The sequence below is a fragment of the Suillus paluster genome (genome assembly GCF_016628075.1).
Source record: "Suillus paluster strain FC165 chromosome Unknown EDB91scaffold_50, whole genome shotgun sequence".
Taxonomy (NCBI): domain Eukaryota; kingdom Fungi; phylum Basidiomycota; class Agaricomycetes; order Boletales; family Suillaceae; genus Suillus; species Suillus paluster.
This window is the reverse complement of record NW_024537610.1, coordinates 15,946-39,928: the sequence shown is the minus strand read 5'-3', so window position 1 is coordinate 39,928 and position 23,983 is coordinate 15,946. Positions and strand designations below refer to the sequence as shown.

Here is a 23,983-nt window from a genome sequence, read left to right as displayed (position 1 = left end):
CAGTACCTTTACAATTCTGATTGCTGAAAGTTGAATATTCATCACTGTATGGGAGCTCCTCGCCTTGTGTCTTGCCATATGGATTGTCATACAACATTTCCGTGAACTGCAACGACCGTCGACGGGGTGGACCGCCTGCGGCTGTTTCACAATTTTAATACAATCTCACGTACTTTACTTTGCAATGTGAGCTCTCGATTTAAATGTTACTATCTTGTTCCACTGAAGTTCTGCCCATGCTAGCTTTGCCGTTGTTTCTTGCTTCAACCTTGGTTTGCTGTCTCCAAAGATATCAGTACGTTGATCTGTGACTGGCTCATCTGCGTCTGACCGCTCATCATTTCTGAAGGAATCATCTTCCGCTGGAGTTCAGGCTTATTATGGCATCCTTCAAATCATCGTACTCGTGTACATGTCAGCTTCTGGCCCATTCCGAAGAAGGGACTGGCATGGTTACACTCGCTTTCCAGGAGTATCTCAACTGACAGCGGTGTGTAGCACGGGAAATGATACGTGATCGACAATTGTGGGAAGGGAACACGAGAATGTCGTTTTGCAACTCCATCGTGGTATTGATTCAGTGTTCCGAAGTATATTTGAAATAGGTTTGGGCAGACCGATATCATGTTGCGCCGAGCCGGATCCTCAAGAAATAACGTAACAAAGAAAAGAATTTGTCCCTTATCCTTTATCACGGCCAACTTGACGTAAAGATATTAAAGTTTCAGCTCGTTTGAAATCAGTATGAGATTTGATTTGATTGCTACATAGTATCGTGCGTAGTTGACTTGAGGATGAAGAGATACAATGAGATATAAAGCTGCGATGATTAACGATACCAAACTACAGCGTCATGATTTTGTCTCATTCCGGGCTTTCTTATCTACCAGCTCCTTTTGAAGCCAAACAGAGACCTCTTTGGCCGCCTCCCAAGGCCTGCTCTTATGAGACATCAAATAACCCTGCAGAGCAGCCATCGACACCTCACGCTCTGGAATAGCTGATGCAAACTGTGCGGCAAGTGCAGAAAGCTGATCCGATGAAAGCCTTGGTGCATGTCCGCTGTGGCGCGTGCCTATATACGTGGGACCGACAGGCCCAGATTTTTCAGATCCAACTGAGGAAAGAGAGGTGTCGGCGGTGTCGTCTGGGATGCAGAGATCGATCAGGTTGGTGGAACTCCCGCCATGTGCGGGACCATTATGGTGCGTTTGAGGAGGACTCGATTTAGTCTCTTCATCATCTGCCGTGGGCTTGCGCGAGGGAAGGTAGAAACGCTTAAACAGCTCATCTGCCTGATATTTGCTCGCGAGCTTAAACTCAACATGGAGGTCCATACGACCAGGACGACATAGAGCAGGGTCAAGTGCCGAATACTTGTTCGTCGTAGCGAACAATATCCGCCCTTCTTGCGCGCCAATGCCGTCCAACGCGTTGAGTAGACCGCTGAGCGAAACCCTACTAGTGCTAGGAGCGGGTGGAGAACCGGGGATGGACTCGGGTTGGTTAGGTGGCGTGGAAGCGTCCTCTCGTGTAAGACTGTTGTGGAGGGCAGCGTCGATGTCTTCCATTAGAGCAATGCATCTCTCGGGAAGATCCGAAATGAGTTCTGAAAGCCCAGTGTCGTCAAGCCCGCTGCGGGAGAGGGAAATGATGTAGACATCAAGTTCCAGCTCGCCCGCGATGCTATGAATCAGAGAAGTCTTCCCTGAGCCAGGTGCACCATACTGCAATGGAAATTCGATGACAATCTTAAAGAGACTGTTAGGACGAAAGCTATCTTACCAGCAAATAACCACGGCGGAAAGGAATCCCTAGAATTAATTCGAACCTCTGTGCTTCACTCCAAGGCTAAAATAACGCACCTCGTTCAGCATACCACTCTTTACTGGCAAGGAAGTCTTTCGCGTCCTCGAACGACGAGTTCCCGAATTCCAGGTTCCAATATAATCGAGTCTAGAGGCCGCTTGTTTCGTCTAGCAAGTTCTCTCCAGCAGTTCGAGCTGCAAAATGTTAAAAGGGGTACACCTATCTTTATAACGACTCACGAATCAGAAACGTAGACAGTAATGGCGCTGCCTTGCACGATTTTATAGGCGTTTCTGGCCTCTTGTAGGATGGCGTTTAAAATGTCATGGTTGCGCGTAACGATGCTGTTCAGCAGCAGATAAACAGACAATTCAACCGATGTTTAGGAGAAAGGTTACCTGATCTGCAATGTGTCCCTGTGGGTCGGGCCCCAACCTTGTACTGGCTCCGAAATACGGGTAATCCGCATCCATCTGTATTTGTACCACAGGGTATATGACCCAGAGGCTGCTGGCAGGTAAGAAAGTTTGCAGTCCACACCAGGATGGATCAAGCTCCTCTCCGGAAAGGGGAACGTTTCCCTGAATACTCTTCACCGAAGGAAACAGTGCTTATATTTACATTGCGCACATTCTCTGTGAACCAGAGGAATATATTTAGAAAATTATTGCAATTCTATCGCATGGCTTACTCCAGGCTGGTTGCTTCGATAGCCAGACCATCATCCATTCTGTCAAAATAACAGCCAGTTGTTATTGATTGCCGTATAATCGACCAGGGGGTCACTCACTGTAACTGTCATCTTGGTCCTCAAATGAAGCGGTGAGATAGAAAGAATCGATCACCGACGACCAGACCTGTGGCAAGGAGGCGTCGGCAGGTCTCAAAGAAGCTGCCGATTATCAAAAGCTTCACCCAGTCTCTCAGCGCAGAGATCGAAAGAAAGAACGAAACCAATGGACCGAGTCCATCCAAAGCGGTAGGTGCCATCACAGGCGGCGAGGTGCCATTGATAGGAGCGTTTGGATTTGAAGTGTTCGAAGCCTGCGAGCTGTAGAAGCTGCCCGAGGAGGTCTGGGATGGACGCCAGCTTGGATGAAAAGAGTTGGCGCGAATGATGTTACTTGCAACATCTTCAAGATATTTTATATCGACCTCGTGGTCATCGGACCCACGGATAATGACTCGACAAAATGGCTGTTGGGTGGTGAGTCAGCGCTCAAATTTGTTGGATTGCCGAAGCTACAGCTACTGAGCGTATCATACGCGTTTTACAACACGTTCAACATCAAACTTTCCTAAATTTCTTAGTGTACTGATTATCCCACGTGCAGAGCGGCTGGCCAACTTGAGCTGACTTTCAATGATAGACACGACGGTGGCTGTGATACTACTTTTTGTGGTGTTTGATCCAGTCGTGCTACAGCATCTCCTGGAACCCAATCATATCTGGTCGGTCCATCAAGTCTCCGCTATTACCTGTACACAATCAGGAGCGGATCCAGAAAAATTACTTCTTGGTACCTACACTCCACGATAATGACAGACCTAGCCGCCCACCGCGTCTCCCTGGACCTGACACATGTGATCTGTGGGTGAAACTTAAAGATGTTCACGTCCCTTTTCTTTGCTGACTCGCAGGTTCAGATAATGCGTCCTCAGATACTTCGTTTGTACTTGCACTGCTGTCGCTGAGTCCAATCCTTTTGATGGTGCGAGTACAACCTTAAACTGTAGCTCCACAAGCGCTAATACGCCCTCAACAGCCTGCGTTTGCGATACTCACAGTACAAACACGTGAATTGACTATCATCAATATGTGGGCAGGACAATTCCTTTCAGAGGGACTGAATCTACTGTTGAAGCGCATTATTAAACAAGAGCGTCCAGTTGGTATGTACTTATCTTTCGAATCATTGCCAAATAAAACTGTCTCAGTCTAAGACAACTCGTGAAATATCTATGATCAGATAGTCAGCTTCACCTTAATGGCTACGGCTTTCCCTCATCGCACAGCCAGTACATGGGCTATTTTTCCGCATTCCTGATCTGTCACATGTATTTTCGACACCGGTTTGCATCCACAGGATCCGTCGTACTCGATCAGCTTTTCCGAATGGTGGTCTACCTTGGGCTAGCTGCATGGTCCGGCATCGTTGCCTATTCAAGGTAAGCCTTCTGACGATTCTATGGGAATAGTGGCTAGGCGCTCAATGTTCTGTCAGACTCGACTTGCTGTACCACACCCCTCATCAAGTCAAATGGGGCCTAGGAATTGGCATTGCACTGGGCGTTTTACATTATGTGTTTACCGAACTCCTCCCAGCTAAATTCCCGAACTCTATCTTTGGACGAACCCGATCTGCCATAGTAAACCATCCAATAAGCGTGTGGCTACAGCTAAGGGATGGTTGGGCCATCTGGGCGGATGGAGGCAGGGAAACTGAGTGGATACGGTGGAGAACTGAATGGCTGAAGCGGCATGCACGTCTCGCAGAAAGGAAGACGACGTGAGCCTCACTGCCAAACACATGTATTCATCGTAATACATACTAGGATCTGTACACATCATGATCTACTCTCGCACCGGCGAAAAAAATGATTTCCTCGTGCAAGCACCTTGCAGGCGCTTAATAACCATCTTAGGCAATTTGATATCATTATCAACCTGGGCAAGTTCGCCTTCAGCGCTTTTCCACATGACTCAAACATACTTCTTCGTGACTCCTTTCACTAGTTTAAAGATTAGGCGTCAGCAGATCTTCTACATCCACTCGAAGTATGACACGCCAGCTTCACCCCCTTGAGATTAACCCCAAAACTGGGGAACCATTCCTCCGGCTTCCAGCACCGCACCAAAACATCATCCTCACCCCTCCCCGAGAGGGAGATCAATCCATAAACATGCACCACATGAATGATCCGGCCATTCATAAGTGGTTAGAAGGACCCCCAGTACCATATCTACCAGAACACGCGGACTCCTGGTTCCAGTTTGTTAAAGGGCAATCCGATGCCACATTGGGGTATCTAAGGAAGAGCGAGGAGAATTTTCCTGATGGTCCGCTTCAGTTCGTGGATGCGTGCCCTGTGCGGTATCTTAGGGAGGTCAAAGAGAACGGGACAGACGTTCTTATAGGAGATTTATGTTTGAGAAGAAGTCCAATGGAGGAGGTGTTGGATGAAGTAGAACGGAAGCGCCTAGAAGAAGAGAATGCAAAAAAGCAAGCAGGTGATCCGACGATTCAGTATGCTGTTGGAGGTACGCTGGTTCACCGGAGCTATATCTCATGGCTGATGTCTGTCATGTTGTGATAGACTGGCTTGCTGCGAGCCACCATGGACGAAGTATCATGACTGCGGCTGTCGGCCTCTTTATGAGCGCATGGGCGATCCCTAGGATGGGAGCTCGTCATGTGGTGGCATACACCTTTGCTGAGAACATTGGCAGTATCCGTGTATTTGAGAAGAACGGGTTCGTGAACAAGGGACTGTTAGACAATGGGAAGATGGTTAGAGGAGAGAAGAAGACACTGACCCATCTCGAGTGGAAACACGACCAAGATGCTTGAGAAGACGGGTCACGGATGAGAATGAGAACGAGCTCGCTCAGCTCGGAGTGTATTTGGCCCCGTGACTTTTTATAAGTGATCACGTGTAATAATACCGGCTAGATAAGATGACCAACCGAAATTCAGCTGTTTGTTTCGTACGATGAATCGCAGCGCTCCCCTCCTTGCACACCATAGTTGATCCAATCACTTTACACGTTTCGTATGTATGTGGCGCTCGGCCACCCAGGCGTTTGTGCTCCTCCACCGATCAATGTCAATGTCAACAGCGCTTCCACCATCCCCCATCCCTCTTCTAACGTCTGTCGCATCGTACAGACAATGGCGGCAGAAAGCCTTCGATGAGAGGAAATCTGTGGGCTTTGTGCCGACCATGGGAGCTCTTCACGACGGACATCTGTCTCTTGGTGAGCTCGTCCCACGGACTTTTTTTGATGTCTATAAATATCCCCTTACTAATCATGGACCGATTCAGTCCAAAAGTCGCTGGCCGAAAATGACCTGACTGTTCTTTCCATCTTCGTGAACCCAGCCCAATTTGCCCCGCATGAAGACCTTGCTACATACCCTCGTACCCTGCCAAGAGACCTGGAGCTGCTTACAGCACAACAGGTCACTGTGGGCTGAGGCTGTCAGGAAAGCCTCTGCCGGTATTTCTTCCGCAGGTCAAAGACATGTATCCATCAGGCATTAGCCAGGATATTTCGACACAGAAGGGATGCATTCGTGGAGATGAAGGGATACGGACACCAGATGGAAGGCGCAAGCAGGCCAACATTTTTCCGAGGCGTCGCGACAGTCGTGACTAAGTTATTCAATGCAGTCCAGGTGAGATGGCCTCTCCGCAATACACGACCTAGCTTAACGAAGGCTGCAGCCTACGAATGCGTATTTTGGCCAGAAAGATATTCAACAAGCCCTACTTCTTCGGAGGCTCTGCAAGGATTTACTTTTCCCGCACCCCGAGGCGGACCACGTCCATATTGTTCCCACGACCCGCAATCCGAATGATGGGCTAGCCTTATCATCTAGAAACGCATATCTTTCTGTAAACGAGCGGAAATTCGCCCCTACGCTTTTCAAAGCCCTTCAATACGCTGAGTCTGCCTGGTCGAATGGCGAATCCAAGGACCGTTGCGTTTCGGGGGCTGTCGCTGTCATCGACAAGGTCAAAACACAGGCTGCCCTTGACGGAGTAGAGGTACGGCTGGATTATATCGAGATGAATGATTCGGAGACATTCGACGTTTTGGACGCGTCTTCGAACACTCAGTTGGCTGGAGACATACCTGTGATTTTGAGCGGTGCGCTATGGGTTGGGAAGACTAGGTTGATCGACAATATCGTGGTCGGTGACCTGAATCGCGTATAGTAAGATAGCTCGCAAATAGATAATACATAGATGACATGACGGTTCAGGTGATACTTTCAGTGTTTACTGAAGTGCCACAAAGTGGCCGATGGATCTAAGATCTCTCGATTATATATCTTCTTCACCAAACTTTGCGATCATCGACCACTCCGAATCCAATGGCGCATTCGAGAGTGATGCTAACGAATGGCACTTTGCCATCCGCCCAACTCGACCGATTTGGCGCAGTACACCCTTTCACGCAGCAAGTACATTTATTTTTCTACGTCTCCTAATGCGAAATGCTTGACACTACCCCAGCTTGACATCGTGTTCCCTGCTTCCGATGAACTTGAGAAGGAGCTTGCATCCCTGAGGCACACATACTGCAAAAGACGCTGTACACTATCAGAGTTCCTTGATTTTGCCTCCAAGAGTCCGGAAGGGTGAGGTGTTCCCAATTGCACAATGAAGGCGACAGAAATACTGAGATCGGTTCTGTTCTCTATCTAACAGCAACATAACTGCACTACCATCCACTTCCGAGTGCGATGATACATGGTGCATCGACCCCAGAGGCGTCCTCACCCTCTGCGTCTCAAAGTCACTGTATGAAAAACTTGGCTTAGTCGGGAAGAAACTTCCCTTCAAAGGCTGTTCAGAACAGTATGGTACGTCAGCATTTTTAGGATTCCGGTTCACGCACGAAAAAGAAGTGATCGAGACCTAGCATAGTCATACGCATACCGGTAAGACAAGAGACCGAGTCTCCTGCTGTGCGTGCGAGACAGAAAGCGGCTCTGAAGCTCTGGGATGAGCTCAGGGAAGACCAGCCCGGGAAATGGGAAATTAATTATTGTCAAGCAGGTGTGTCGACTGGAGATCGTGCCAGTTCTCAGCTGATTGTGATTGTGTTCTTCAAGACATGCAGGCAGGTACCTCCGAGTCACACGAAGCGGTGACCGTTCAACACAAAATTTGTCGTTCCACCGATATACTTATCCCAGTCCCGACTCTTGCTCCCTTGCCCCAGGAAAGCACGGAGGATTGGGATGAACGTATAGGCGACCTCTTTGAATGGGTAGGCATGGCTTGCTTAGGAGCCCAGAGGTACGTGTCCATGCTTTCCCACTTGGAGCTGTCCTCAATAACGGTTCGGTAGACTCAAAGCAAATGACCGTGTCAATCCTTACGTTGCTGTCTACGAAACTCCTGCTCCTTCATATATTGGTGACGTGACACGCATGACGTGGGCGGGCTTCCTGCACCCTGCATTCATTAAACACGCTCTTGACACGGTGACGTCAGTTTGAAGCTCGATTGTTTTATGGGAGATATTGATGGTTTGCTGCGCAGGTTACATCTGGCATCTGCGACCGATGACCACGCGTTCGTTGCGACCACGAGGCATGGTTACTGTACATCACCTGTTGGCATCATCCCCCTTTCCTTGGCATCTGATACTTCTTTGGACACGGTCCGAGATGCACCTCTGCGAGCACCAGGACCCAATGCGGAGGACACCGGCTGTTTCATCGTTGGGCCCGGTCAAAATGGAAACTTTGTGCTTGAAGAGAGTATTGGACAATGGGATGCTAGATGGGGCTGAATTGATCACAGTAGCTATAGGTAGTCAGATTCATCTAGAGATTTGATCACAGCACATGAGATGTACAATGTTGAAAGCGGATGAATTGAGAACACAGTCCTAATCTATGCCACCTCACGACTATAGAAGCACAGGATAGTACGGCGATGACGTGGGTCATCGAGGGCCATTGTATATAGTGCATAAGTAATGGATTAGCTGTGTTTATGGAGCAGGATACTAATGATGTTGTTGTGCGTGATGAAACGCCTCGAGAACGGTAAACCCCAGGCAGAATGAAGGAAAGAAAGACGATATGCATCAAGAGATTGGGACGGTTTGGCAGGTTTACGAGTCAAGCCATGACGTCTCAGACACGGACGAGTGCAGGGGAAATATGGGCATGAGACATGCGTGCGTTGGTGTTAGTGAGAGGACTCGTGCCGGTGGCCGAATATGTCTGGCGACGGGACGCCCAAGTGTAGATACGAGGTGAGACTGTAGGAGGCGGTGATGGGGAAAAATGATTAAAGGGTGTATGATGCGTAGGCGGTGTCAGTGGTGAATTTTGGTGGTAGAATGAGGAGAAAGATAACCCTTCAACAGATGAAGAGCGATGGGAGCGCGTGCCAGGAACAGGAATGGGTGCGCTGGGGGATGGAAGCGGGATTTCATCTCGAGGTTCAAGATGTGCGCCATGGGAGATACCATGTGACTGCGTGGGGCGCACTGGCCGTGGAGGGGGCGTCTAATAGTGCCACATTATCCCCCGAAGGGTTGATCACCACTGATTCGGGTGACGCTGACGTGTCTCTCTGGACTTCACGAGGGGTGCTATGAGTTGCGAGACGAACTTGAATGGGCGTTTCCGCCTCGACTCTCTGCCTTCGGTAGGCCTGTGCGATGTACTGGGCGGGGTCATCAGCGCCAACAGCCATTGGGCTATCACGGTCGCTAAGACCGTCCTCGCCGGAGATATCTAGTCTGATGACAACCATGTCCTCTCTCTCCTCCATCTCTTCTTCATCCTCCGAATGTTCTACAGTCACGCGGTCAATGAAGGCCTCGTAGACTGCCTGGTCGTTTTCAAAGAACTCATCAGAGTCCGGGTCAAAAGTATTGATATATGACCATTTTTGGTATGGACAGGGAGGCTGTGGCTCTCTGATGATAGGATCGGTCTGGTAAGCCTTAGAGTAAAGAGGGCGACCCATTTTTGATAATAAAACAAGGAGAGATAAAAATGTAAGGGAGATGGGGTATACAGGAAGGAAGGAAGGAAGATGATAGTCCAATGACGCGCAAACCAATGCGCTGAGTCCTTTCTGGGGTTCAATTATATGTTGCGACTTCTTGTACAGAGTTTAGGGCAGGTGCGGACTTAGGCGGTAACCAGTAACTGCTTACAAAGATTGCTCGGCTCATCTCAACGTTCTCTTGGCAAGGCTTTCTCAGGCGTTCTCTCCAGCGTTCCACTTGCTTCTTTTGAATAACTCCATGCGTCTTTTGTACTTCGGGCGCGCTGTAATGAGGTCTCAGATTGGTCACTGAAAGCATGAAATTATGACATACAACGCACAGGTCGGAGGTCCTTACAACGTAATGTATCCCCCCGGGCGTGCGATTGAACGCATTCTCCGGTGGTGTTGCATAACCAGTACATATTAGTACTTACTTCGTGCCGCAGCACCGGTCCAGACCCCGTGTGGGCCATGCCGACTGCCAATCTGTGCTTCCTGACGCGACAAATTAACTGCCAAGCCTCGGTCTTCTCGATTCTCGAAAACCCAAGTGATGGCCTTCACAAAGATTCGGCCATCCGTGATACTACTATAATACTGCGAGCGTCGTGGGGAAATCCGAGCTTTCTGATCGCATTTCGAAAGCAGCTTCCCGAAGTTTCTCCTCCAGCCCCGAGAGTCGAACTTTTATATAAGTATGTACGTCTCGAATTCCTTTCAATTACTCTTTCATGAGCTATCAAGGTGCTATCTTATTATCCATTATCTCCGAACAAATTGGTCATAGATGCTTGGGACGATTCACACGGCGTGTTCGCGCTGAGGCTATAATCTGGGTATGTATGGTCGATATGATTGCTGGAGCATAAGATACGCTGGCTCTCCTGCGTGCTTATCTTTGCTTGGCGTCGATGGGCCATAATGTAATGAAGTCCGATTTTCTTCCTTCTATTCGGTTTTCGGGGACTTGACCTCGGGGATCATGTTCGTCCACGCGGGATAAGGATAATCACATGTCTTGCACGCGTCTATCAAATATCCAGCGCCGCATTAGTCCTTTAGCTATTTCTGCGAGATACTTGATAGGCCTCCTTTATGACCGAGGTAACGCCATTGGAATGCGCAGTGCGGAACTCACTGGACGATGGTTCATGGAACATGATAAAGCCGCGATGTACTGCAATGTATATTACATCTATTCGCAGCAAATTGTTAAAAGGGATGTAACTGGAGTCACTCCGTTCGCTCTTACATGACTATCTTTTGCTTGAAGGAGGAACAATTATTGTCTTTATATCCGCCAAGCGAGAGTGACTGTTGTGCGTCTATCAAACCACTCTAATTGGCCTGCGCGGAAGGCTGAGGCGGCGCGGAGAATACGCAAAGCACTCCCCGAGTAGCCGAGGGACCCTATGGGAAATTCAAGGCTGGTACATGATACATGATGAATGAGCCCCACAAGACGCGATGAAGCCAGAAATCTTTTGTCGGAGTACTATTATTATTAACGATTAGCTCAAATTTAATGACCATTCCTTCGAGATGCTTGATTGATGATTTCTTTTATTTATAACCGGGGTAAACACCATTAAAAGGCACATCGCAGAGTCCATAGGGCACGGCGTATTGTAATATATATGTTACACCCATTCGTAAGTTGACATCGTAAGTTACATGGAAAAAGACGTTAAAAATCAAAACCGTTGATATCAGACCGTTAATTTTTCATCACAGAGTGTACCTGTACCCACTCCACTCGTCACCCTTTTCTCTCTTGGCGTCTTCCACGGATGCGAACCGACCGTTGACTTCGAAACCTCCCTCGCGCCCTTCAATGATTTCATCTCGTTCTCCACGGTCCCGACGAGCGTTTTCCCGCTTTAGGAGGAACCTGAAAACAACTGTGGCGATGATACCAAAACCGATGTACATCAGCACAAGTCCATGGCCTAGTGGGTACCAAGGCTTCTGGGTTGCACGATAAACATTGGAACTAATGGCGCCTTGCAAGTTCCCCCTTGGTTCGGCGTCAGTCATGCATCACGTGCACTGGAACACAACTCACCAGCTGATGACCATGGCAAGAGCGACGCTACGCTTGTATGTTCCCTCTGAATTGTTGGACATCCAGGCACTATTTCCGACTGATCAGAAGGCGATAAAAAAGTTTAACGGATCTCGCTTACACCGTGTTTGCTGCGGAACGTGGGGTGATCAGCGTCACTGTTTTGGAACAATAGAAACGGGTGACACTCACGAATGCAAGGGTAAATGCCACTACATTGTAATTCGTTAGGCACTCTGTATTTTTAGTTATATCGCAGAACCGACTTACCAAGCACCTAAAAATACAGCGAAGTATGACAATGCGGCGTTCCGTGAGACGACCAAGATGATGTATCCCACAGCAGCTGTGAACGTCCCACCAGTATAAGGGATATGTGAATAAGAGTGCATCACGAAAACTTACCAGTGGAAAGTGCAACTCTGCAGGAATAAGAACACGGCAGTAAGCAATAGAACCATGGTGCAGCAAACGAATGACCAACGCACAAGTTAAACAACCCGCGGTTGCCGTACTTGTCGGCGAGGAAGCCAACGAGACAAGTAGATACGCATGCGAGCGCATAAACGGGGACGGTTAGTAGATTCGCATTAGTTGCAGAATACCCTTAGGACACAATAAGTCGGTGAAACGATACTCGAGTATGAGAACATACCAAGCTGTTTCACAAATGTTAGCGGATGTGATTCAAAAAAGGATAAGTCATGGGCTTACTTGGTTGATGATACTCGGCAAGAACAAGGCGAATGCGTACAAAGGCATGTCCACTCCGGCGTACACGATCACTAGAAGACGAATTGTTAGCGGACGTAAGTTACGGAGTCAGGTGTACTTGCTAGCAATGTAGGTTTTCCATTCGGTCAGTGCCTTTTTGATGTGTCGCCATTGCATCTTCTCTCCGGCAGCACTGAACTGGGCATCACCCTGCAGGCGACGGATAACGACTGTCCGCTCGGCCTCGGTAAGGAATGTTGCGTTGTCCGGGAAGTCCACGATGATCCAGAAGGAGACGGCCCCTGCCAAAATGGTAGCAATTCCCTCTATAATAAAGATCCATGACCAAGCAGGCTTTCCACCGATACCATTCATCTTCGATATACCGACCTGCATTAAACATAAAAAAAATTAGAATAACTTCAGTTGACTGTAATTGACACATACAGCGAGAAGGCCACCAAATGCACCGGAAATGGTCGCGGCGGAGAAGAATATGGCAGCGCGGATACCAAATTCCGAACGCTTATACCAACTGCAGGACCATCACATTCCAGATCAGAAAACGTTTCATACCCAGATGTACTAGTAGCACGTACCATGAGAGATAGTATGTGACTCCGGGGAAAAGTCCGGCCTCGAAGGCTCCGAGCATGAATCTCATAACTATTTTAAGCAAAGCATTTAAGCGTAGCCGACACCGCAGGTGAGGGGATGTACTGACCCAATAAACCGCTGTAATTGTGGACTAGGCCTTGCACGGTCTGTAGGGGAAACAGGATTAGTGTGACCGGGTGTGGGGAATAACATCAAAAACACAAACCATCATAACACCCCAAAGAATCATGAGCACTGAAAGCCATACGGATGGCCTTAGACGTTTCAAGACAACGTTCGAGGGCACCTGGTACAAGGTCAACTTTCGTCCATCGATCCAAAGATCGCACTGACCTCGAATAGTGCGTAGGATATAAAGAAGACGGTCAGGCATATTAAATACTGGGTATCGGACAACCCCAAGCTTGTCTCCATGCTATACAACTGGTACGAAGGGATCAGATATCATGGAGGCAATCCTAAAGTCGATAGACGCTCACCTTTGCATTTCCAATACTCGTTCTGTCGAGGAAGCAAAGCAAATACAGAAAAGATAACCACGGTACAGTCCGCATGTCAACCTTTCGCATTAACGCGCGCTCATCGACACCCGAAACGTCAACATGAGGGTTGTAGAGCCCGCCCTCGGTAGGGGTCTTTCCATCCTCGACATGGACCACATCACCTTTTTCCGAAAGGCTAGGTGACGAAGAAGGCGGCATGATATATGGTATAATTCGTCAATCGATGGGTGGGGTGGGGGTGGTAGTAGGAAACGGACCTCAACTGGAATGTACAAAGATACTGCTTTTATAGGTAGATGTTTTCTGCGTGACATACATATAGGCGCCTTCACTCTACAACCGGAGTCCAGGAACATGACTTGAAGTTATCCAATCCGGTGAGCCTGTCTGAGCTAAGCGCGTTGCAGTGCTCATAACCGGTCATTAGGCCAATCACAAGTCTTTGTTTCAGTTCGATCATATCCTGGGGGTGCGACCATCTTTCCTTCATATGTGCAAAATATGGGGTAACTGTTATCATTGGCTTGTGTTCCGTCAGGGTTCCAGGGAAACAAGCACGCGATTAGATTTAGGGACGGTCAACATTGACACGCGTGGGATCTTTTGGGACACAATTTTTGAGAAAAGCTGCCGGCACTGATTTGTGGCTATGAAGCTTCGAAGCTCATAGAAGTACGCGTTCTCGTGCTCCCTTCGACGCACTGCTATATATAGATGAATCCCTGCTAACTAGTAGACTTGCTTTTCCATTTAATGAGTTGTTGTTGAATACAGAACGCGACAACCCAAGAGGCGATGACATATTAACACAAAGAGGCGCGTAATTGAGGCACTGACATGCAATTTTTCCAATGGAGATGAAAGGCTGGGGAACTTGAAGAACCTCTCCTCCTCATCGCGTCCCCGCGTCACCACGTGATTCAATTTCCAATCTTTTGTGTCGTATTGGAAATTAAAACACGATCGAAACCCTCCCAGACAACCGCTTATACGACGAGGCTGTTAGACAAACGCGTAGACTAAGTAGGCTTAAGTAGGACTAAGTACTTTGCTGGGGAAGCTGCGTGTTAGGTTCAGCCACATGCGCTGGCAGAAACCCACACACCGGCGGTTTGGGAGTTTTTCGCTATGTAAGATTTGTTTCAAAATGTTATTGATGAATTTAGCATTTTTACTATATATTTTGACACGATAAAAATAAGAAATTTAGACGAGTGGCAAAATTCCTGGGCGAAATTGTACACTTTATGCACCATTTTGACACTGTAAAAGAAAGTCATTTTCGAAGAAAAATGTTCGATCATTTTGATTCAAATCTTGCATGGGGTGAAATTTGCAGTAAGTCGAAACACATTACATTTTACCTGTTTCCTGTGTGCCAGCTGTTGTTCCTGTGCCTGTAACTCGGATCAGACCAATTTAGTACACTTAAGTCGCGTGAGCGCTTCAGCGCTAAGGAGATGAACCTCATTTAAATTTCTACCCTTGGCGCAACCTTGATGCGTAAATTTCAGTGAACGCTAGTTTGACCTTGAGAAGAAACACACACTCAGCGCTCGCCCATAGCATAGCCAGACAAATACTTGATTCATTTTTGTATGAGAGGGCAACGCCCGTATACTCTCGTTCCACACTACAAACGCAGTGTCTTCAAAATGCGCTTATGTAGAACGGAACATGATATAATCTATAGGGCTCATTCAAGGCATCACTTCGAAAGCGAGCAAAAACACGGAAATCCATATCAAACACCTGTCAGACACGGGTGAAAAACACACAAGGAAAAGATGACCTGACTGAACAGCAAGGGAAACTACAGAAAATGTCTTTTTTGGTATTAGTATAGTACCGACCATGACCGCAAATGCTCTTGCTCCATGGATCCTCGGCAGCCTACAGTCGCTCGATTACATTAGCAAATCACTTTGCCTCTGGGCTCTGTATAGAAGGGACCAAGCTGTGGCCAGCCATTTTTTGGTGGTGGGAAAGAAAAAGTGTTTTGCAGAGCATTAAATTAAATGAGTGCTCGAGACTCGACGACTTCTGAGTGCTGCTCTGTGTCACACTGGTGTTCGATCGATTCCCGTACATAGTAATCGCATCTGCCTTGGCATGCTGAGCCAACTCGAGGCATTACTGCTATTAGCAGTTTCAAGGTGAGGGATCTGGGAGCGGCATCCCTGTATCCTTGGGTGCAGACCTGTGCAGACTCGAGGGACGTACGGAATGGAGCTCCGCGCCCAGCAAAATCGTGCCAACTGCCACTATGGCATGTGCTAGGTACCTCAGTCAGCTTCAGTCATACTGGCGTCAAATTTTGACTGGTGCTCACCATATCATTGAGACACGACTCCCTCTATGGATTTTATTAAATAAATGACTGTCTTGCTTCCTTTAAGGAGCACACATCAAACATCCAAGCCTTTCTGGTGATTTGAAAATAAAGAGAATGGATGACAGAGGCGCTGTCAAAGTAGTGTATATTGATTTGCGATGGTGCATTTGACATCCATTCTTATTTTGTTAGCGCAGATTTTTCTGACATCAGAGTCTAACACCCCAAGTCATCATTAATCTTGCACGAACCGATCACTAATTGCGGGGAAACATTCTTGATATGTTTTCCCGCCGTAAGATCCAATCGCAAGTCGCAACCTCTCGGATCTTTGGTGACCTGTCGAAGCCCGTGATGAGCTCGGGCTCATTCGTGCACTTATTCATGATCCGCCAGATATTTCCGACAGCCTTTCTATGCTCTCGCCCAAGTCCCCTCCAGTACTCAGTCGCGTGGATCAACTCCTGGGGAAAATATAGGCCAGAGCAGCCTTGCGCATGCCCACGATCAATTTCTGCTGGAACAACAGTGAAGATGGAAGCTTGGTTCCAGCGTCAACTGATCTGTCTGGCTATGGATTTCGAGTTCCGGTAACGGGCGGAATAGCCGGAGTCTGTAAGTTAGAGGAAAGAAGGCATAGAACGAGATACTATATGGAGGGGATCGAAATCGGACGTTAAGGTTGACATGATAAGTACATGGCCGCCGTTGTGGAGGGTGGCCGGTGATTTCCGAATGTGCACCCAGAGCGTTTGAGCTCATCCGCGGGTGCTACTACTACTAGAGGCAAGCTATGCTTACAACGTAGCGCCCAAGGGGTACTCTCAAGAAGATCCGTACTTACGATCATCGATAGTCCCAAGAGCTTGCACCATGAACGTTTTGGCCCCTTTCAGACGCGCCTTTCGAATTATAACAAAGACGTCATCGCGTGGCCGAAAGGACTACGAAACCGTAGGTATCTGGAGGCAGTGTGAACTTGCCAGCGACACAATCCACGCAACATTCGAGCAACTCCAGCCTCCTCGCCAAGGCTCGAGACCCCATCGTACACTGTAATATTGTGACTTCCCTCTTGCACGAAAATCCATCGAGCGAATTTTAGGCAAAGCGAGATTGCAGTATCCGTCTAGTGGCCATGCAAGAAAATCATGTAGACAAGAATTCTATATGAAACAGTCGTTGAGCGGGATAAGGGAGATCTCCCTGACAGGCGAATAAGACGACAGTGAAAGTGAAAGAAGACAATTATCATTGCAAATAAGATAAATCACACATACAAGCATACATCCAAGCCTTCCTGGTTAGACTCACGACCAGTCTCCGCTCCTCATACAAAAGTGAAACTAAAGAGAATGGATGACAGACGCGCCGTCACACTAGTGTTCTCGCTCTGACACTGACATCAGAGTTTAACGCCCGCACCGAGTCATCTCGACGTGAGATATCAATCTCGCACGAACCGGTCACTAATTGCGGCTCTTGATGTTTTCCGCCTGTAAGATCCAATCGCAAGTCACTACCTCTCGGACCTTTGATACTTGTCAAAGCCCACACTCGTCCCGGACACCCGTTCATGATCCGCCAGCCATCTCCAACAGCCCTTCTATGCTCTTGCCCAAGTCCCCTCCGTTAGCCTCCAGTACCCAATCGCGTACCTCTGGATCGACTCCTGAGAAAATCTGGGCCAGAGTCGCACGAGCAGCAGCGCTCGCTTGTGCATGTACGCGATCGATTTCTGCTTGAACAGCAGTCAAGTCAAGCGAGGGAGTGGGCGTACGAGAAATCTGTTGGGCCGCAGACGGTTGCTGAAGGTGCTGTGGGATAGCGTTGGGTGGAAGCAATGATTGGGAAGGACCGAGCGCGAGTGCCTGGTGTACCTGTGGTCCTCCGGGGCCGGGTCTACTTGGAGTTTCGTCAGATCCGTACGGTAGACCCATGGGCGTGGGTGGAATTGGGACAGGTGATGGACGGCGAACACGGGGCTTGTAAGGTGTCTGCATGGGTGCCTGGAGGCCCTCACTACTTGACGGTGTGTGCGGAGCACTTCCACTAGCGAATTGTGCGACCTGGTCAGGATGTGACCAGTGTCTTTCCCTCTCTTCTCTGCCAAGTTCAAAGGGTGCAAATGGTCCGGGAAGGTATCCCATCTTCTCATCTAGAGCCTCGCTAAATATACGACTTATGGCACCGAGAGGCTTTGAAACTGCATCCCCAGTTTTTTGCAATAGCTTCCGAGCATCCTCGCCAATCGTGAGATTCTGCGCTGATGATGGAACAGCGAGCGCGAGTGGTTGCGCGGACTCTTCTCCCGCAAATGGATGTGGAGGCTTACTCAGCGTTTGTTGGGATGTGGTTGGTGAAGAAGGAAGTGATGGTGGGAGTGTTCGGATCGCTTCTTCTACATTTCTGTTTGAAAGAGTGAGTGTGAATCACGGACCAGATCCGTGTTGGCCGAACCTTTCAAATTCTTCTTGTGATATACTCGAGAGGGAGGTATGATCCATACTTTCAATGAATTGCACAGCACCCATCTGAAACACAATGATTAGCGCACGTAATTGATAAGACAGCTACCAACTGACGAGGCTTGAGAGATAGTAGCCTGCTTCACTCTGCAACTTTGCAGGATTGCGAAAACGATTGATAAATCTGGGGGGATTTGTTTGAGTTCCGCTGTGTTTGGGAGGTGAAAAAACAGTACGTACTCGACATTCGAAAGCAAATGCTCAGGGTTTGCTTTCAAAACAACATAAATCAATATCGGCACGAAAGAGTCGGCACCTTCGTCTTTGCGTAAATGTCGTATTAGACCTGAATAGCACCCAAGAAAAAATTGTAAGTATGGCGTTGAGGTGGCGAGTGGAAAAGCACCAACCAAAGATGATCTTGCAGCAGTTCAAAATACAGATGAGTTTATCCCGCGGAGCCTTGTAGTGGTTCACTTTGCAAAGTTCTGCCACAGAACACGTTCCATTTCAGAATTGAATGAGCTTGCAAAGGGGACGAACACGACTTACCCTGTTGGGCAAATTCTAAAAACCCAGTGTTTCCATCATTGTCGCCGGACTCGAGCTCAGGTATATCAAGATGGCGAGGTCGTACCCAGCTAAACAACGCAATCCGTTGGGACAATACGCGATCACGTTCGAGGTCATCGGCCGTGACTGGTCGGGGTGGAGTGAGGAGAGGAAGACAAGGCGTGTAAGTGTATTCATAAAGCCGATTCATCACGAGCTTCTCCATCCCTTCCATGGCGTTGTCGAATTCTTCGTCTGTCGCATTTCTCCAGATGTCTGTTTCCCGCATTTTTGTGGCAATGAACTAATGAAAAGCTTTATTATTCTAAATATAAGTACATTAGTCAAAGGAAGCGTACGCTGAGGAAATCATTGATTATCTTGATCTGGTCGTTGACGGTAAACGTCCGTTTAGTGAAGTTGCTGAGAAACCTGTACAAAGGATGGCGAAGTGAGCTCCAATAGCGTACAGAAGAACATCAGACGCACGATCGCACGTATTTGCCAAGTGGTTCCGCACCCCTAGACTTCATCTGGTCGAGGAATTTCTGAAAGTTGAAAGAAGGATCCTTATCCTTGCGTGGAGACTCTGATCCAGATGGTGAATCAATACCTGGAGTTGCGGACCGCGTGTCCGGAGCGCTGTGGGTCTTCAAGACAGTGAGATCTGACGGAAGTGGGATCTGCTTGGAAAGAGAGGATTGCGCGGCAGACTGAGATTGTTGTTGCGCAAAGGAAGCCATGGTCGCAAGCGAGGGAGTGGCAATTGGTTTCGCCGCGTCCACTGACAAAGGCCGAGGACGCGCTCTATTCGTGACGTTTGGGATGGAGAAGGTACGAGCTAGCGCGGCGAGTGATGGAAAAGCGGAAGAAGACAAGGGTTGTGGGGCGGGTGAGCTTGACCTGGAAGAAGGCCCATCACGTTGAATATCATTCGAAGCGGACCTGGAGTGCGCTCGACTACTAGGGCGCGATGAAGTTCGGAAAGGTGGTGGATGTCCTTCTGAGCTGGCCCATGCTTGGTGCGCATTCAGCTCGTCCTCGTTTGTAAGAGGATCGAATTGAGTCAGAACATCCTTGTTAACACGCACTTCTTCGTGGAGAGTGCTGTTGTCTGCCGGTGAGGTGAAGATAGACGGTGCAGCGGCGGTAATTGCTGCTAGGTCTGGAGTATGTGCTGGTTTCAACTCCAGCTCCAGCTGCTGCTCCGACCATGGATTCTGAGTTTCAGCAACGGATGGCACAGCGGGAGTCAGTAAGCCAGGAGGAGGACCTGAATCGGGAGAGAAGTGACGGGAATCAAAATTGGACGTTGATGTTGAGTTTTCCTGAGGTTCGAGCATATCGTGGATCAGGCCCTGGCCAACCTGAAAGCAACGACGTTGAAGTTAGAAGGTAGATGGTACTGGTACTACAGCATAACGCACAGCACCACACTATCCATAAAAGTACATCATCGATGCGGCGCAGCGCCAAAGCGTCTAAATAGACTCGAAGCTCAATTTTTGCTCAGCTACAAGCCAAATTTAACGCAAGTCGCTATGAAAATTAGCCTTCCACGAAGCTGGCATACAACTGACTGGCCGAACGACCTCGAGCGCTGCCATGTATTACTTAGTAGCCCTCCTCAGTCACCAGCTTCTCTTGCCTTCCCACGCCTCTTCCGCACGAACCGCCACAAGGACCGTAGTTCAGATAGTTCAACCTCGCGCTGTCACGCCGAATACATCGCGCACTTGTTTAGAAATTGACAACCAGGTCCGAAATGTGTCGTTTGCATCTACGGGGCGGATGAGCCATTTATCTAGTCGTACTCTACAATCTCCCCAAAGATTTAGGTGCCAACCACACGTCCACTAACTATTGCGAAGCAAAACCCAGAGTGTTAGCCTCTGCGTGACGTGGACTGATGACAAGTAAGTTCTTATTGTACTAAACACTTCGAGTCGCTAATTCGCACTTCAGACCTTGAATATTGCGATTGATCGACACTCATTTTGCGCCAGAAACGCTTCACGATGACTTCTGCCTGAACATAAGTCGACCATCAAACGCTGTAAGCCGTACTTCCACTTGCTGCTCTGTCACACGAAACCAAAGTCGCAGATATCAATCACCTCCTTACCGAAGCGGTAACGCAACCCAGTCAACCCGAATCATCATATCAATCTCACTTTTGAACCAAGTGGCTGTTATGTGGATGCACATGAAAGTTAATTGGTTCAAAAATGAGATTCACTAATCGACACAACGTTATTCTAGCGTACATGTGAGTCCTGTATACATCCTCTTTTGCAGATGTGGGGTAACTTTCCAGTCATCGTTCGACTCCCCGAAGTCCTGAATCAGTACAGTCTTCCGTCGACACTCTACCATCAAGTCGGGGGGAAAGAAAGAAACCGAACCTCTACGCATTCTTCTTTCCGCCAGACTTGATACGGCTGTTGAGCTGTTGAGTTAACTCCGCACCCAACCCTCGGCCTTCAACTCCGCTGATCGTCGACGATCGATGTGTACGCCAAATACACCAGTGCTTACTAGTCTTTACTAGCTGGCTACTCGTAGCTACCTGTAGGCGCCTGAGTGTGTCTTTGATGATCTGAGTTGTTGATTTTACTAAATCCCTCACACATCAAGAAACAGTGTAGTCAGTACTGGGTCACTCTTGTATCCAAGATTGCGATTTTCGATTGAAGATGTAAGTTGCCTGCCTTATGATTATGCACTCTATAGGTGCGTATCAGCCCCAGGCTGAGTTTGGACTACTTCGTACCAGCATGGTTGGAGTTGGACCACAAATCATCGCACAAGCTGTGACTGTCTTGCGCACAACGTTAATACTTCTTTATTATCAGATGTCCTAGTTAGTAGCTGACCGGCGTATAGGGGCCGGAAGGCATTAACCGGGACCGGCAACTTTGCCGCTTATGATGACAGGCAGTGACTTTCGCATGTACTTGACCAAAGCCGCAGATATCGACCACCCGTCTACCGAAGGGGTGGCACGGCCAGTCTACCCTAATAATCATATGAATCACATTCTTGTGCCAGGTTACAGCAAGGCGCGACTCCTTACTATGTACCCTTTGAAGTTCACCCACCCCAGCTTCTCGCATTTTCCCACGCCTCTTCCGCACGAACCACCACATGCTGTAGTTCAAATGGTTCGAGTGCTTACTTACCCTTTAACCACCTCGCCCTTTCGCACCTAACACATCTCGCCAGTCCGACCATTGCTCTTTGATCAGATTCGAGATGTGTCGCCTGCGCATGGGCCATCCATCCACCCTTCAAGTCGTACTCTAGATCTGCCGCTTTATGATCGCCCCCCAGATTATTTTTCGTATTACGAAGCCAAACTCGAAGGCCTCATGTGTGTGTTGCTGCGTGTCGTGGACTGATGGTAAGTGAGTTCTTATTGTGCTGTACATTTCGAGTCGCTAAGTCACACTTCAGACCTTGAATCTTAGTTCATCAACGCTTATTATGCGCCAGAAGCGTTTGGAGTATGGTTTCAAACTGTATGGTCGATCATCGATCATCAAGCACGCCCAGTGCGAGCCGCTACTTTGCTAGCTTCCACTCGCTACTCTGTCTCATGAAACCAACACCGCAGATATCGATCACCTCCTTAGTGAAGCGGTAACGCAGCACAGTCAACCCGAACAATTATATCAATCTCATCTTTGTGCTACTCGACTGCATATTAAACGGTACAGTGGTTCAAAAATGAGATTGACTGATCGACATGTTTCCCGCCTACATGTGAGTCCTACATAAACCCTATTTTGCGGATTCGAGGCATGATTTCCTGTTGGCTTTTTCGATCATAGTTCGACTTCCTGAAGTCCTGGATCAGTAGTCTTTCGTCGACGTTTTCTACTATCAAGTCTGGGGGAAACAAGAATGTTATGGGGATTCCCCATCCGCCAGATTTGATACGGCCGTCGAGGTTGACATTGACTTCGCACATAACCCTAGGCCTACCACTCCGCTGATCATCGACGATCAATGTGTACGTCAAGTGCAGCCTAGTGCTTGATGACCTTTACTGATAGTTAGCTACCCGTAGGCGCGCCTCGATCGCATGAGGTGTTGAAAATGACCACTGATGCAGTGAAGACATGTTGGCGGCGACGGTAAATCAAATGCGAGCCCCAGTGTCTAGATAGCCTCGTCTTGAAATTTAATGCAAGTCGATGTGAAAGAGCCTTCCAGTGCACGAAGCTAGCACACCAAGTAAACAATGTTCTCGGCGTTCCATGTACCCTTTGTCACCCACCCCAGCTTCTTGCACCTTCCCACGCCTCTTCCGCACGAACCACCACATGCTATAGTTCAACTACTAGATTGCTTACCCTTAACCACCTGCCCTGTCGCACCTAACACATGCTGGAACTCTGATGACGATAGATTCAGCATATGTTGCCTGCGCATATATATGTCATTCATCCCGCCCTCAGTCGTAATTATAATCGCCCCCGATTTTTTTTCGAACTGACGACCGCATACCCTTTGCCTTTTACGAAGTGAAACTCGGCATTTGTGTGATGTGGACACTGGACTGATGGTAAGTGAGTTCTTGTTGTGCTATATACTTCGAGTGGTTGAGTCGTATTTTAGACCTTAAATTCGACGGCTTGGAGCCCAGTTCTACTTTGGTAAGCATGCATTTGAATCTGCGGTTGATGAATCATTATGCATCCGAAGCGCTTCAGCTGTGGCTCAGGCATGTAGGGTTTCCCTGACGTGACCGGGATCGATCATCAAACGCTGTGATGTAAGCCCTACTTTCCTAGTTTACTCGCTGCTCTGTCTCACGAAACTAAAGTCGCAGATATCATTCACCTCATTACTGAAGCGGTGGCATGGCCAGTGAACCCGAATGATCATATCAATCTCACTTTTGAACCATTCGACTGTTAAGTGAGCGACAATAGATGGTTCAAAAATGAGATCGACCGATCGACACGTTATTCTCACCCAAGTACACGTGAGTGCTGCATGCGCCCTAATTCGCAGATTTAATGGATTTATGTTTATTTTTACGGATCTGACCATGGTTCGACTGCGAAGTTTTGGATCAGTGCAGTTTTCCGTCCACGTGTTTTACTATCAAGTCTGGTGGGAAAAATGACACCGACTCTACGTGTTCTTCTTTCCATCA

General features: G+C 48.3%; 8 protein-coding genes across 8 annotated transcripts; 4 read left to right on the top strand and 4 right to left on the bottom strand.

The window, feature by feature from the left end:
* Positions 1-732: 732 nt before the first annotated feature.
* On the bottom strand, positions 733-3,095 carry EDB91DRAFT_1147265 (P-loop containing nucleoside triphosphate hydrolase protein). Its single transcript, XM_041319286.1, has 8 exons — positions 2,667-3,095; positions 2,399-2,444; positions 2,208-2,366; positions 2,049-2,153; positions 1,919-2,003; positions 1,866-1,881; positions 1,786-1,814; positions 733-1,727 (listed from the first exon to the last, which is right to left on the bottom strand). Exons 1-8 carry the CDS (start codon positions 2,797-2,799, stop codon positions 852-854), a joined length of 1,449 nt encoding a protein of 482 aa, XP_041174560.1. The 5' UTR covers positions 2,800-3,095; the 3' UTR covers positions 733-851.
* A 135-nt stretch (positions 3,096-3,230) lies between these two features.
* EDB91DRAFT_619496 (uncharacterized protein) lies at positions 3,231-4,484 on the top strand. Its single transcript, XM_041327910.1, has 5 exons — positions 3,231-3,400; positions 3,457-3,521; positions 3,576-3,702; positions 3,780-3,978; positions 4,035-4,484. The coding sequence occupies exons 1-5, from the start codon at positions 3,349-3,351 to the stop codon at positions 4,321-4,323; spliced, it is 732 nt and encodes a 243-aa protein (XP_041174559.1). The 5' UTR covers positions 3,231-3,348; the 3' UTR covers positions 4,324-4,484.
* Positions 4,485-4,590: 106 nt separating this feature from the next.
* On the top strand, positions 4,591-5,381 carry EDB91DRAFT_1057071 (uncharacterized protein; the record flags this gene model as incomplete). The annotated part of the gene is made up of 2 exons (XM_041314047.1): positions 4,591-5,071; positions 5,128-5,381. The coding sequence occupies 2 exons, from the start codon at positions 4,591-4,593 to the stop codon at positions 5,379-5,381; spliced, it is 735 nt and encodes a 244-aa protein (XP_041174558.1).
* A 141-nt stretch (positions 5,382-5,522) lies between these two features.
* Positions 5,523-6,816, top strand: EDB91DRAFT_1147255 (Pantoate-beta-alanine ligase). Its single transcript, XM_041319285.1, has 4 exons — positions 5,523-5,788; positions 5,857-5,993; positions 6,018-6,209; positions 6,259-6,816. The coding sequence occupies exons 1-4, from the start codon at positions 5,590-5,592 to the stop codon at positions 6,751-6,753; spliced, it is 1,023 nt and encodes a 340-aa protein (XP_041174557.1). The 5' UTR covers positions 5,523-5,589; the 3' UTR covers positions 6,754-6,816.
* Positions 6,817-6,923: 107 nt separating this feature from the next.
* EDB91DRAFT_1299172 (ribonuclease P 40kDa subunit-domain-containing protein) lies at positions 6,924-8,823 on the top strand. Its single transcript, XM_041324958.1, has 7 exons — positions 6,924-7,001; positions 7,054-7,168; positions 7,224-7,403; positions 7,468-7,601; positions 7,664-7,842; positions 7,895-8,035; positions 8,089-8,823. Exons 1-7 carry the CDS (start codon positions 6,930-6,932, stop codon positions 8,339-8,341), a joined length of 1,074 nt encoding a protein of 357 aa, XP_041174556.1. The 5' UTR covers positions 6,924-6,929; the 3' UTR covers positions 8,342-8,823.
* EDB91DRAFT_1251069 (uncharacterized protein) lies at positions 8,691-9,534 on the bottom strand (the record flags this gene model as incomplete). The annotated part of the gene is made up of 2 exons (XM_041323320.1): positions 8,691-9,068; positions 9,106-9,534. The coding sequence occupies 2 exons, from the start codon at positions 9,532-9,534 to the stop codon at positions 8,691-8,693; spliced, it is 807 nt and encodes a 268-aa protein (XP_041174555.1).
* A 1,600-nt stretch (positions 9,535-11,134) lies between these two features.
* EDB91DRAFT_619460 (MFS general substrate transporter) lies at positions 11,135-13,617 on the bottom strand. The gene is made up of 15 exons (XM_041327909.1): positions 13,438-13,617; positions 13,292-13,381; positions 13,164-13,244; positions 13,065-13,104; positions 12,940-13,006; positions 12,788-12,875; positions 12,463-12,730; positions 12,337-12,411; positions 12,115-12,232; positions 12,032-12,048; positions 11,897-11,972; positions 11,819-11,838; positions 11,748-11,757; positions 11,627-11,695; positions 11,135-11,578 (listed from the first exon to the last, which is right to left on the bottom strand). Exons 1-15 carry the CDS (start codon positions 13,525-13,527, stop codon positions 11,290-11,292), a joined length of 1,398 nt encoding a protein of 465 aa, XP_041174554.1. The 5' UTR covers positions 13,528-13,617; the 3' UTR covers positions 11,135-11,289.
* Positions 13,618-16,934: 3,317 nt separating this feature from the next.
* Positions 16,935-20,238, bottom strand: EDB91DRAFT_1147244 (uncharacterized protein). Its single transcript, XM_041319284.1, has 8 exons — positions 19,306-20,238; positions 19,176-19,248; positions 18,817-19,120; positions 18,675-18,752; positions 18,505-18,610; positions 18,382-18,448; positions 18,257-18,330; positions 16,935-18,205 (listed from the first exon to the last, which is right to left on the bottom strand). The coding sequence occupies exons 1-8, from the start codon at positions 20,157-20,159 to the stop codon at positions 17,371-17,373; spliced, it is 2,391 nt and encodes a 796-aa protein (XP_041174553.1). The 5' UTR covers positions 20,160-20,238; the 3' UTR covers positions 16,935-17,370.
* Positions 20,239-23,983: the final 3,745 nt, after the last annotated feature.

Excerpts from the sequence above, each read along its gene's own strand:
- EDB91DRAFT_619496 (XM_041327910.1), top strand. The coding sequence starts at position 3,349 with ATGACAGACCTAGCCGCCCACCGCGTCTCCCTGGACCTGACACATGTG. Across the intron at positions 3,522-3,575 it reads TGAGTCCAATCCTTTTGATG|CCTGCGTTTGCGATACTCAC; the intron begins GTGCGAGTACAA and ends CGCCCTCAACAG. Across the intron at positions 3,979-4,034 it reads GGCATCGTTGCCTATTCAAG|ACTCGACTTGCTGTACCACA; the intron begins GTAAGCCTTCTG and ends ATGTTCTGTCAG.
- EDB91DRAFT_1147255 (XM_041319285.1), top strand. The coding sequence starts at position 5,590 with ATGTGGCGCTCGGCCACCCAGGCGTTTGTGCTCCTCCACCGATCAATG. Across the intron at positions 5,994-6,017 it reads AGCTGCTTACAGCACAACAG|GAAAGCCTCTGCCGGTATTT; the intron begins GTCACTGTGGGC and ends TGAGGCTGTCAG. Across the intron at positions 6,210-6,258 it reads AGTTATTCAATGCAGTCCAG|CCTACGAATGCGTATTTTGG; the intron begins GTGAGATGGCCT and ends CGAAGGCTGCAG.
- EDB91DRAFT_1147265 (XM_041319286.1), bottom strand. The coding sequence starts at position 2,799 with ATGGCACCTACCGCTTTGGATGGACTCGGTCCATTGGTTTCGTTCTTT. Across the intron at positions 2,445-2,666 it reads CCGACGCCTCCTTGCCACAG|AGAATGTGCGCAATGTAAAT; the intron begins GTCTGGTCGTCG and ends TCTGGTTCACAG. Across the intron at positions 1,728-1,785 it reads TCCGCCGTGGTTATTTGCTG|TATGGTGCACCTGGCTCAGG; the intron begins GTAAGATAGCTT and ends TTTCCATTGCAG.
- EDB91DRAFT_619460 (XM_041327909.1), bottom strand. The coding sequence starts at position 13,527 with ATGCGAAAGGTTGACATGCGGACTGTACCGTGGTTATCTTTTCTGTAT. Across the intron at positions 13,105-13,163 it reads TTCTTTGGGGTGTTATGATG|ACCGTGCAAGGCCTAGTCCA; the intron begins GTTTGTGTTTTT and ends TTTCCCCTACAG. Across the intron at positions 12,876-12,939 it reads GTCACATACTATCTCTCATG|TTGGTATAAGCGTTCGGAAT; the intron begins GTACGTGCTACT and ends ATGGTCCTGCAG.
- EDB91DRAFT_1299172 (XM_041324958.1), top strand. The coding sequence starts at position 6,930 with ATGCTAACGAATGGCACTTTGCCATCCGCCCAACTCGACCGATTTGGC. Across the intron at positions 7,169-7,223 it reads CCTTGATTTTGCCTCCAAGA|ATCGGTTCTGTTCTCTATCT; the intron begins GTCCGGAAGGGT and ends AGAAATACTGAG. Across the intron at positions 7,843-7,894 it reads GCTTGCTTAGGAGCCCAGAG|ACTCAAAGCAAATGACCGTG; the intron begins GTACGTGTCCAT and ends ACGGTTCGGTAG.
- EDB91DRAFT_1147244 (XM_041319284.1), bottom strand. The coding sequence starts at position 20,159 with ATGCTCGAACCTCAGGAAAACTCAACATCAACGTCCAATTTTGATTCC. Across the intron at positions 18,611-18,674 it reads CTGCTGCAAGATCATCTTTG|GTCTAATACGACATTTACGC; the intron begins GTTGGTGCTTTT and ends GGTGCTATTCAG. Across the intron at positions 18,206-18,256 it reads TCACAAGAAGAATTTGAAAG|AAATGTAGAAGAAGCGATCC; the intron begins GTTCGGCCAACA and ends TCTTTCAAACAG.